The sequence below is a fragment of the Ooceraea biroi genome, chromosome 2 (assembly GCF_003672135.1).
Source record: "Ooceraea biroi isolate clonal line C1 chromosome 2, Obir_v5.4, whole genome shotgun sequence".
NCBI classification, from domain to species: Eukaryota; Metazoa; Arthropoda; class Insecta; order Hymenoptera; family Formicidae; genus Ooceraea; species Ooceraea biroi.
Window position 1 is genome coordinate 5,172,042 of NC_039507.1, and position 10,397 is coordinate 5,182,438.

A 10,397-nucleotide genomic window follows, 5' to 3' on the forward strand; every position below is an offset into this window, starting at 1 on the left:
TTTATAACTGACTTTACAAAACAAGATAATACAGATACATATTTTAATGTAATTATATCACAAACTTCCTGCGTCCTCGTACATGATCGATTTCCTCGTACGTTACTCGATACAGACTTTCAACATCTGAGAATATATGAGAAAATATCTTTCTAATCCACTCTTCTCTCTTTTTTTTTACATCCAACACACAAATTTTCATATAAATCTAACTTTTTATCTCGTATGTACAGATTGTTAATCCCATCTAATCGTTTTCGGATTTTCTGCGTTTCTTTGATCGAGGACTGTCGGTGTCGTGAGGACTCGGAGTGATATGACTTCGTTTTCGCTTGAGAGTGCTCTCAATCGTGTCGCTGCTACTGCTCGCAGCAGTCCTCGTCTCCCTTCGAAAACTTCCTTCCCCCGTTACTTGTACCAGTATCTAAAATCAGTGTAAATTATCAATCTGTGTAGAATAGAATCTGAAAGATTATTTCGTAACGCTATAATACACGTTTCCTTCACCTGCATCTGTTGCAGGCACTCCTCCTGCATCGAAACTGCCATTTTATAGATGAAGGTATCGTGCTTGTTGTACATGATAGCGTTCTGGAACATGAGCATCACGTCCCTCTGGAAGTGCATAGTTGACCTGATCGTGCCATTGTCTATGTTCTTCTTGATGGTCGACAAGTCCATCGGCCGGAAGATCACCGAATGGTACCCGGGCGCCTGGTCCTCCGTGATCGGCCTGAGGAACACCGACGCGTACTTGTGCGTCGCCAAACGATTGTAGAGGAGCATCACCGCTTTCTTCCAGGCGCGGTAGTCCGCGCCCTCTCCCGTGCTCTCGTTCTCCGGCTCGCTGTCCACGGCGACGTTTTGCTTCTTGGAGTACGTCTTCATCGCACGTCCGCCGCTCAATTTGCTCAACGAGGTCTCCTCCTCGTCCAGTTCCCCGGGTTCTTCGCCGACCGTGGAGTCCAATTCCTTCTTTATATTCTGCTCGCTCTCCACGTTCCTCTTGGTGTCCTCTTTCTCCTCTTTCTCCTCCTTCATCTCTACACTCTCTTTTTTCTCCTTCAGTGGCACCTGAAGTGGACTCTTCGCGTGAAATGGTTCGGTAGTTTCCGGTTCCGCGTTAGCTTTTGCTTCCTCGATCTTAACTTCCACACTCTCGGTTTTCTTAATACTTACTTCCGCGTCAGTAGTCTCTACCGGTTCGCTTTTGACGCTTTGTACCTCCTCCGTCATAACCGGAGCGGTATCGTCGACCGCCTCGACCGGCTCGTTGCTCATCTCTTCCTCCTTCACCTCCATGTCCTGCAAAATGGAGCTCGTAGTGTCCTCCGAGGAATCTTTGACCTCTTCCTTTTTAAACTCTTCCGTGTATATCTCCAGTGTTTCTTCGACTGCCTCTTCCTCCTGTGATTTCACCGAAGGCTCCTCTTTTACCTCCACGATCGTCTTCTCTTTTATCAAGACCACCGACTCTTCCTTGAAAGATTCCAAAGACTCGGTACTCTCAATGGTGTTTTCGATGATCTGCTCTTCGGCTACCGCTTTCTTCTTGCTTTCCGAACTCTGGCTGCTCTCGTCGCCCTCCAGGATCAGGCTGATGTCTTGCGATTTCTCCGTGTCCTCGGTGCTAGGTACGTCATTCGTTACCTCCGAAGAGACGCTGACAACCTCGGCGGATGGCACGTCCTGCTGGTCCCCTGTAATTTTCATCACATGCATTTCCAGTTGACCTAATTCCACATTAGGTTTACCTTCAGCGTCCTCTGGAGACTCCTTCTTCTGTTCCTTGACGTTCTCGGGTGACTCTTTGTCGTCGGGTACAGCTACTCCCATTTCCTCCTCTTCCTCCTCGTCCACCTCTTCAACTTCCTCCTCCTCCATAGCTTCCTCCACCGTCTCTTTTGTCTCACTTGGAAGTTTGGAGTCACTCTCCTCAGTCTCTACGTTCGATATGAAGTCTATGGACTTCATCTCGGCATCCGGTTGTCTCTCCTCCGTTACGGTATCCTTCTTGTTCTTTGCATCGTTGTTCTCGGATTCTGAAACAAACTCCTCGGCCATTTTTTCATCGCAAGCACTTGTCTCAGACTTGGTGCCCTCTGGTGTACTCGATACAGTTTCCGCGACCTCAGCGACAATGATCTTGGATTCTTGCGGCTCTATGGCGACAGTGCCAATAATCTCGGCGATGTTGGAAGTGCTGGAATCAATTTCCTCGATCGCCATCTCGCTTTGCGGCGAATCGGACAGTGACACAGCTTCGTCCACGTCTCGCGGCTTCAGCCGTTCCGGTGCTACTGGAATTCCCGCCTGCTGGGGCACACTCGCGAGGTCATCAATAACCGTCGTCGCTGCTGCTGCTGCTGCAGCTGCTGCCGTCGCTGTTGATCCTGTTGCTGTGGAGCCGCTTGTGTCCAGATTCTGCGGGCTACCAGTGATCTCCTCCTTGATCAGCTCCTCAATATCGCCGATTATATCATTTATCTCGTCCTTGTCCATTACGTCCGCCATTATGTCCTTGCGTATCACATCAGCTATGTTATCAATGATCTGCACCATGTTCTCCGCCACAGGTATACTCGTCGCTGCCGGAATCGTGGTGAGTGCCGGAGTCACCGTCGCCGTTGTTGTCACCGGTATCGTCACGGTTGGCATCGTCGCTATCGCTGTCGCTGCCGCAGCAGTGGCCGTCTCATTCGGTACGGTCACCTGATGAGCGGATTGTGCCTGCGCCGCTTGCTGATAGTTACGTACTTCGGAAGTAGCAGCCGCAACCTGTTTCTGCGAGTGAGGCACCATCGTCGCAGAGGTCGTGGTTGCCTGCAGATTTGGCAGGGGTCCTCTCTGTGCGCTGGCCGGCATCTCCAACAGCATGGAAAGCGTCGGCGCGCCAACGGATGGCCGTTCCGGTGCTGCGTTCGCGCTCGCGATCGCTGTCGAAACTAGCTGCTGCAGCTGCGGCGACACGTTCTGTGCCAGCTGCGCGTTCAGTACCTTGGGACTCGACCCGAGCAGGCTGGTGATGGTTGGCGAGCTTACTTGGACAGGAGTAGACGGAAATGTCTGCGCCGTCTGCGTCGTCGGACTGGGGGATTTCAGCAGACTCGTCAGTAACGGCGATTTACCGCCTCTGTTCTTCTTTTCCTCGTCATTCTCCATGGTGGACGATTCCTGCAGCTGTGCTGCGGGTTCCTGCACCACCTCCACCGCGCCCTCGGGGAACTTGCGAGCTTGGTTTGCGATCGTGATCGGGGTAGACGAGGTCATCTCTTGCTTTTGTTGCCGTTTCACCAGCCACGCCATGTGAGCCCGCGCTTTTTGCTCCCCCTCGCGTTCCTCTTGCTGTATGTCGAGCCACATCTTCTCCAACTTTTCATCGCTTATTATGCTAGATTTCAGGAAATTTATCTCCGCTTTGAGCCGTTGGTACTCTTCCCTCTGGCTGACAAGAGTCTGACTCAGCTCGGATATCCTCTCTTGTGTTAGCTTCCTAACTATGGATTCGCTAGTGGTCTCACCACTCTCTCGTTTCTTCCTTTTTGGCATGTCGGCGTTCTCGATTAAGTGCGCGTACTGAATGGCACATGATTTTTGTGAGAACCAATCTGCAGGCCTCAGTGGATCTTTTTCGATAAGCGGCTTCAGTGATCTAGAGACGCTCATCCAATTCTGGTCCCCAGATTTCAGTACACTTGACGCAAGACACAATTGTTCTCGTGTAGTCCATGTTTCACAAGGTGTGCGTTTAAGTTTAAGTCCTGAAATTTATTTTTTAATTAGATATGCTATTATCCATAAGTTAGACATTCAAAAAATCAAACAGTTTACCAACATTTTGTCATAAATTTTGTAAAAGTAGATTAATAAAAATTTAACCTCTTTCAAACTTTATAGCTATGTTTAAAATACTTTATTTTTGCAAGTGTAGCAAAAACAAATACAAGCAGAAATCTTATACGATTTTCTACGTTAACAATCCTTATTTACACATATGGTTAGTCATTTTATTCTTCATGTCCATTTATTTCAATGTCTTTTACGTCAAACGTCTATTTATTTTATTAAAATGAACAAAATGATATAATAATGTAAGTAGTATACGATGAAAAATTATTTGCAATGCTTAGTTTAAATTCAAAATGTTTATTGTGATGCTTATAACATAATAACAAAATAACACACAAAATAACCTAACCTATATCGAATATTTCGCGTGTATCGTATTGAAAGCTAAACTTACTGTCTTGTACCGATGACATCTCGGATAACTTTCGACGTGATTACTATTATATTTTAGAACAAATATAGAAGAGCACAGCAATTTAAATAATGAATTATTTGTTTGCTTCGCACTCAACTTGGTACACTTCAGTTTCGCTGTTTTTCCTTAAAAACAACTTCGATGTTTAGTGCGCCCTCATGCGTGCTACTAGTGTACCTAAATCAAATTACTCCGTACCTTTCAAATAGCAAAAATAATTTGCATTTTACGATATTTTGAATAAAAAGCGATATTTTCAAGAATGTTTTATTTAATTTTACGTGATCTCATAATTTTTAAGAATAAATTCTTTATGTGTATTGCATAAATAAACATGTTACTTAAATGTTATATGATAAATAAATATACTCCTTCTTTTCTTCCAAATCCAAAGAGTATTATATCTGTTTCACATTAAGTGCAGAAAGTGTAAGATTACGCACTGATAAAAAGATAGCTCATTTGTTTGTATCTCGTTATTGTGGAACGCGGAACGGCAGCTGATCGCGAGGGATCTCGTAAGGTGGAACGTGAAACGGGAATGTCGCGACGAGAAACGTCGTAATGGCGGAGCTGGTGGTAGCTGTCAAAGTATGTTGCATCGACATAGGTTGTGTTTTATCATCGTAGCCTGAAGAAACGTGCGATTGAACTAACGATCGCGTGCGTGCCTCGAGGACACTGATCATTCTTCGTGAAATCCGTAAAGCCCGTGTCGCGACGCGATGATGAACAACCGCAGACGAAGCAACAACTTCACGTACGTCAGCTCGTGCGTGAAATACATGATATTTATACTAAATTTCGTCTTTTGGGTAAGAGATTTATTCCGAAGTCTTATTCATGCATTCCCGCGTAAACATTTTCCTTCAAGCCGTCGTTTTTCATTTTCATCGATTTACATTCGTGTGAATATAATTTTTAACTTGATGCTCAAAGTGAGATAGGATGGAATTTCTGTTATATACTTGTACGACTTTCACTTCAGTTAATTTTAATCACAAATAATTAAAACTTCCATTTCTTTTAGTGTAAGTCTAAATAAAAGAACTTTGGCATCCCTTGAATATAATCAATGTAAAAATAAAATTAACAATCACTTGACAAGAATATGTTGATGATAAATAAACATAACTATCTTTTTTTTTTCTTTAGCTATTTGGAGGATTGTTGATTGGTGTAGGTCTCTATGCATTTGTGGATAAGTGGCAAGCGACTGGATCTGTTAGGGTAGAGAATGTCTACGATGTGGTCTTGAACATCTCGCTGGTGATGTTGATAGCTGGTGGAGTAGTCTTTGTCGTTAGTTTCGCAGGATGTGTAGGAGCCCTTCGTGAGAACACATGTCTTCTTAAATTCGTTAGTATTATTATTAATTAGTATTATTTAGTATTATTATTAGTATTGTCGTGTACAAAATATTTTTCTGATTGTCCGATATAAAACTGATATAATTTCCAATTGTCTGAAAGAAGCACATCATACTATTTTCTGTTTAGTATTCACTATGTCTCTTGGTATTTTTCCTTTTGGAAATGGGTGTGGCAATAGTCGGTTTTGTATTTCCACATACATTGCAATCGCTCTTGGAAGAGTCTTTCACGGACAAAATAATTCAGACATACAGGGAAGATCCAGATCTACAAAATTTCATTGACTTTGGACAACAAGAAGTAAGAATTGCCGATGGATGGATTATCAAGTTTTGTACAGCAATATATTCATGAAGTTTTGTATTTCAGTTTAAATGCTGCGGCTTGAGTCAAGAGGGATATTTGGATTGGGGAAAGAATGAATACTTCAATTGCACTAGCCCTAGCGTGGAGCGTTGTGGCGTACCATTTTCCTGTTGTATAAACGCTACTGATATATCTGTATGTATATTATTTATTATATTCACACATATTGCGGAATATACATATAAGAGATCATTGAAAAATATTGGGTTTTGTAACAAGTAATTCCACATTTTTTAATAGAATTTGGATTTTTCAAACCAAAGAATAAATTCAAAATAATAAACAATCTGAGAGATAACGAAGACCCTGAAGATAAAATGAAATTGTATCACATTTAAAAATGATTGTGTGCACCTCGGTGCTTCTGCTAAAAACAAATATCTGGAATTACTTATTACGCAAGATAATATACGTGGTAAAGACATCTTTAAATATATTTATTTCCCTAATGTACAAATGGAGATTATCTTTTAGAGCGGACTTGTGAACATAATGTGTGGCTACAAGGTTCAAATGTTACCAGTGTCAGAAGCGAGTAAAAAAGTTTGGACCAGTGGATGCATCGAGATTGTGCGTAGCTGGGCGGAACGTAATCTCTACACGATCGCCGGCATCGCTCTGGGCATTGCGCTCAGCCAGCTATTCGTGATCTATCTCGCGAAGACGCTGGAGGGCCAGATCGAGTTGCAAAAGTCCCGCTGGCATTCCTGAGCTTGACTTCAGGCCACCTACCGTTACCAAATGCATTCTTCGGCCAACAGGCAGGTGGCCAACAATGGCCGATCGCGTGCGTCACAGGATACAGAGACAAACATAAACGCGCGAATGGCATTGCTCGTCCTTTTTGCGATCTCTTTATACATACTGTGCATCTTGTCCCTCATCAAACTCGTTCTCTATTTCAAAAATTACTTTCACTTATACGTGAGTAAAGAATAATCTACCGCCGACGTTCCAAGAGTCTTCTTCGTCCGCTAGCTAGCTGGCTGAGGATAACGTCTACAATCGGATAAAGATCTTACTTATTATTATAGAAATTACGTGCAGATGGGTGCGTAAAAACGTTGTCCAACGCATTTACAATCATGATCCTTTTGTGATATCTGAAAAGCGTACGCATGCTCTTGCGTACGCTGTTAATTACATAATTTGACTGTGGTGCGTGCGCAAAACATTACATGTTATGTCCTTGCAAACGCGATTACACAGGACACGGTTAATGTGACCCAATTGTGACGCAGAACTGGTAAATCAAGTGCGCTAAAGACAAAAGTGAGAGGCATTTTCCGTGAAACTATATGGGAATTTTGTTGAAAGTATCGCGTTGCATTATGCGATATTATAGAAAAAAACAACTTTGAATTAGAATTACACGCCATAACTGTATTTTTCGAGAATTCTTTTACATTTTCGCTTACTGAAATATCCAGATCTGATAATATATTTCTCACAGAAATTACTTTGGATATAATTCTTATAAATATTAACTTACGGTATATATATAAATCTCATCGTTTTGAGCATACTAATATAGAGAGTTATTTCAATGATTAACATTACTGTATTATCCTGGAAAAGTGATATACGAATTTGTTTTATAGGAATTGAGACCATGTTGATACCGTGTATGCACATTTTTATATGTTGCTTCCATTAAGATACGTGTAGAATACAAAGAGGGGATGGATTTGAAATTAGGGGTAAATATCTTGTAAAAAGATGGATCTTGACGAATTTATATATACTTTATTAACTATAGAGTGTATTAAATCGAGTCGTCAAATTTTTGTCGATTTCTTTCTGCTTTTTAATTTTGTTTTCGAGCGTTAAATTATGCAAAAAATTGTGCAAAAAATGTGTGACTATAGATTTGACTGCAGATGAATATACGAACAATTTTTGCTCATATGTGCTCATTTTGTTATGATTGATAACCATAAATGCATAATCTCATAAATGGACTCACGCACATATACCGAACAAAACTCTTTCATGATATTATTAATTATTATTTATTATTAATAATTATTAAATGGTACTTCATTTTCTTATTTTACTAGTATGTCTATATTATATATACGTGTGTGTGTATGTGTTATGTCTATGTTATAAGATCATGAATGAGCGCACATTCGTTTGTATATTTATATTTCTCATCATATTAGCGTAACTCATATATATATATATATATATATATATATATATATATATATATGAGACAAGAAACGTCCAGTGCCAAAGTCAGAATATTGTCGTTCTTTTATTTGAAACAAATCTGACAATAATCTGGTATGAATAATTTGTTTAATGCATTTAAGTGTCCCTTTATCAACGATAAATGTAAAACACATGAAACCTAGTTTGTAATAAACAAGTATTATTCTAAAAACTGCATTTTTTTGTCATTACCAATTATAAATTCTTTTCATGATCATTGGAGGATACATAACGTTATATAAATTATAACAATTATTTCAATAATGTAAGAAACTTTATTACAATAATGTAGCTTACATACAATATACTTATTTATATAAAGATGCATCCAGCGTATCTATGTTATTACAATACTCCAAGATTACTCGCTGTCCGTCAACGAGAACAGAATTTTCAAACAATTTCGTTAGAGGTGTATCCATCTCGTTGCATATTAGAGCTCCGTTAGAATGATGAAAAAGCCGCAATTTATTCGTGGTAGTTGTATTATTATTATTATTGGGAACCTTAAGCGTGTCTGCCATTGAGTCTATGCATTTGCCTATCGTCCACTGTGTATTGACGAAGACACCTTTTGACGTGCCGATATGTTTGTTCTTATTTGCCGTCAGCGGCAGATGCACCAGGAAATAACTTCTCTCGCTCGTGGGCACGTTTTTCGGACCGATCGCGGAACCTTTCACGCGCATAAGTTGTACCTGCAAGTGAAAAACATAGATATATATATATTTGCTGATGATATTTTTGCAGAAACTAAAATATTTCTATATAAATGGAAATAGTACTTTATTTGCCATTGCTGTATTTTTCGATTTCTTTAAACTGTCCGCAATCTGTTGGTCTACCACGGCTTTTGCTTCAGCAAATTGTTTTTTTGGTATTTGCCACTTTTTCAATTTCTGAGTCTTCTCCGTCTCGCTCAACTCTGAACACCCATGATGCCTGTGCTCGACGCAAAAGTGCCGCTTGCACTTGACACAGGGCATTTCTATCAGCGATACTTCTCTGCAGGACTCTTTGCAGCACAAAAAGTTCACCGATCTTTCCTGACTGGGTGTAGCACTCTTTGCCTCTGAACACTCGTGCGACGTCGCATGAAAATGTTCTTTACAAAAAGTCGCTTGACAATGCTCACATACAAACGGCAAGAAATCCAATAACTTGCAATCCTTCATTGAGCAGTGCTCACCAGTCTTTGGGAATTCCATTGCAAGGCAAGAGAAGATAAAGCAGAAGACTAACAGTACAGATGGAGCAGATGATAGGACTTTGATCAAATCTGTTAAGTCTTTAATAGATCTTTAGAGAATTGAAAATAATTCAATTGTGCAGAGGCGTTGGCGAATGCAGATGATTGTCACTAAGAGAACTAAGAGCCAGATTATTCCACTTCTGCTCCAGCTCCTTCAGTGTCATATGGGAATCACCGTTGTCACTCTCAGGATCTGGTAATTCGGCTACTGGCGTTGAGATGTCATCAATCGGCAGACGTTCCTTACGCCACCCCTCATCAATCAAATCGATCAGTCTACCGTCTCCACATACCTGACTGTCCATGTCGCCTGACTATCCATGGCAAAAGAGAGTCAACTTCGGCTTAAGGAAACACATTGTCATACTTACAACTCTATTTTAGCTTTAATGGATCTTACTAAATACTGAATAAAAATGCTTATGCCGTTAATGTTTAATTACATATAAAATTAATGATGTACTCTATATGTATGCTGAACATACATATATGCTTAACAATGTTTGTAACCTCTAATATTTAAATGGTAATTGTCAATACAAAACTTTTTATTAGAAAAACTAATGCAAAACCTTGATGCGCACTGAGTGCAATTCTTGGTGCTCCACTATGAAAATCAGTTCACATATTTTCAATATTTAATATTCTCCTGACAAAAGTGACGCAAACAAAATTGCAACGAGTGCGCATCAGTGTTGTAATAGTTTTCCCAGTAAAAAAACGCTATGTCTCAACAATTACAGTAGTTTTGATCGTTTTGACAGTGTCTAACCTTGTTTCGGAAATTTGTATCACTTTCTGATTTATTATACTTGCAGTTTATCAATATTTGAGTTTTAGATTCACAAAATTTGTGGTCCTAGTCCACAATAAAAAAAAAGCACTTATAAAGGCGACACAGTACGCACAAAATTGCTTCGTACAA

At 40.4% G+C, this 10,397-nt stretch overlaps 4 protein-coding genes across 7 annotated transcripts; 1 reads left to right on the forward strand and 3 right to left on the reverse strand.

The window, feature by feature from the left end:
* Window positions 1-26: 26 nt before the first annotated feature.
* Window positions 27-4,521, reverse strand: LOC105281673 (bromodomain-containing protein 8). 2 transcript variants are annotated; one of them, XM_011343076.3, is made up of 4 exons: window positions 4,244-4,520; window positions 1,755-3,761; window positions 508-1,700; window positions 27-424 (listed from the first exon to the last, which is right to left on the reverse strand). In XM_011343076.3, exons 1-4 carry the CDS (start codon window positions 4,260-4,262, stop codon window positions 248-250), a joined length of 3,396 nt encoding a protein of 1,131 aa, XP_011341378.2. In that variant the 5' UTR covers window positions 4,263-4,520; the 3' UTR covers window positions 27-247. The 2 variants fall into 2 exon arrangements, with proteins under 2 accessions (XP_011341378.2, XP_011341377.2); XM_011343075.3 differs by having other exon boundaries at window positions 508-3,761; window positions 4,244-4,521.
* Window positions 4,522-4,790: 269 nt separating this feature from the next.
* On the forward strand, window positions 4,791-8,386 carry LOC105281672 (tetraspanin-33). Of its 2 annotated transcripts, none has more exons than XM_011343074.3 (5): window positions 4,791-5,079; window positions 5,420-5,623; window positions 5,764-5,937; window positions 6,007-6,138; window positions 6,527-8,386. In XM_011343074.3, the coding sequence occupies exons 1-5, from the start codon at window positions 4,990-4,992 to the stop codon at window positions 6,650-6,652; spliced, it is 726 nt and encodes a 241-aa protein (XP_011341376.1). In that variant the 5' UTR covers window positions 4,791-4,989; the 3' UTR covers window positions 6,653-8,386. The 2 variants fall into 2 exon arrangements, with proteins under 2 accessions (XP_011341376.1, XP_011341375.1); XM_011343073.3 differs by having other exon boundaries at window positions 4,794-5,079; window positions 6,478-8,386.
* An 89-nt stretch (window positions 8,387-8,475) lies between these two features.
* Window positions 8,476-9,462, reverse strand: LOC105281671 (AN1-type zinc finger protein 1). Its single transcript, XM_011343072.3, has 2 exons — window positions 9,006-9,462; window positions 8,476-8,918 (listed from the first exon to the last, which is right to left on the reverse strand). Exons 1-2 carry the CDS (start codon window positions 9,426-9,428, stop codon window positions 8,529-8,531), a joined length of 813 nt encoding a protein of 270 aa, XP_011341374.1. The 5' UTR covers window positions 9,429-9,462; the 3' UTR covers window positions 8,476-8,528.
* Window positions 9,463-9,520: 58 nt separating this feature from the next.
* On the reverse strand, window positions 9,521-10,393 carry LOC105281669 (anaphase-promoting complex subunit 13). 2 transcript variants are annotated; one of them, XM_011343069.3, is made up of 2 exons: window positions 10,245-10,393; window positions 9,521-9,786 (listed from the first exon to the last, which is right to left on the reverse strand). In XM_011343069.3, the coding sequence occupies exon 2, from the start codon at window positions 9,775-9,777 to the stop codon at window positions 9,541-9,543; it is 237 nt and encodes a 78-aa protein (XP_011341371.1). In that variant the 5' UTR covers window positions 9,778-9,786; window positions 10,245-10,393; the 3' UTR covers window positions 9,521-9,540. The 2 variants fall into 2 exon arrangements, with proteins under 2 accessions (XP_011341371.1, XP_011341370.1); XM_011343068.3 differs by having other exon boundaries at window positions 9,521-9,816; window positions 10,245-10,388.
* Between the last annotated feature and the right edge of the window lie 4 nt (window positions 10,394-10,397).

Coding starts and splice junctions, on each gene's coding strand:
- LOC105281672 (XM_011343073.3), top strand. CDS start 4,990: ATGATGAACAACCGCAGACGAAGCAACAACTTCACGTACGTCAGCTCG. Junction 5,080..5,419: donor TACTAAATTTCGTCTTTTGG/GTAAGAGATTTA, acceptor TTTTTTCTTTAG/CTATTTGGAGGATTGTTGAT. Junction 5,938..6,006: donor TTGACTTTGGACAACAAGAA/GTAAGAATTGCC, acceptor TTTGTATTTCAG/TTTAAATGCTGCGGCTTGAG.
- LOC105281673 (XM_011343075.3), bottom strand. Junction 425..507: donor AGTGCCTGCAACAGATGCAG/GTGAAGGAAACG, acceptor CACTGATTTTAG/ATACTGGTACAAGTAACGGG.
- LOC105281669 (XM_011343069.3), bottom strand. CDS start 9,777: ATGGACAGTCAGGTATGTGGAGACGGTAGACTGATCGATTTGATTGAT.
- LOC105281671 (XM_011343072.3), bottom strand. CDS start 9,428: ATGGAATTCCCAAAGACTGGTGAGCACTGCTCAATGAAGGATTGCAAG. Junction 8,919..9,005: donor ATACAGCAATGGCAAATAAA/GTACTATTTCCA, acceptor TTTCACTTGCAG/GTACAACTTATGCGCGTGAA.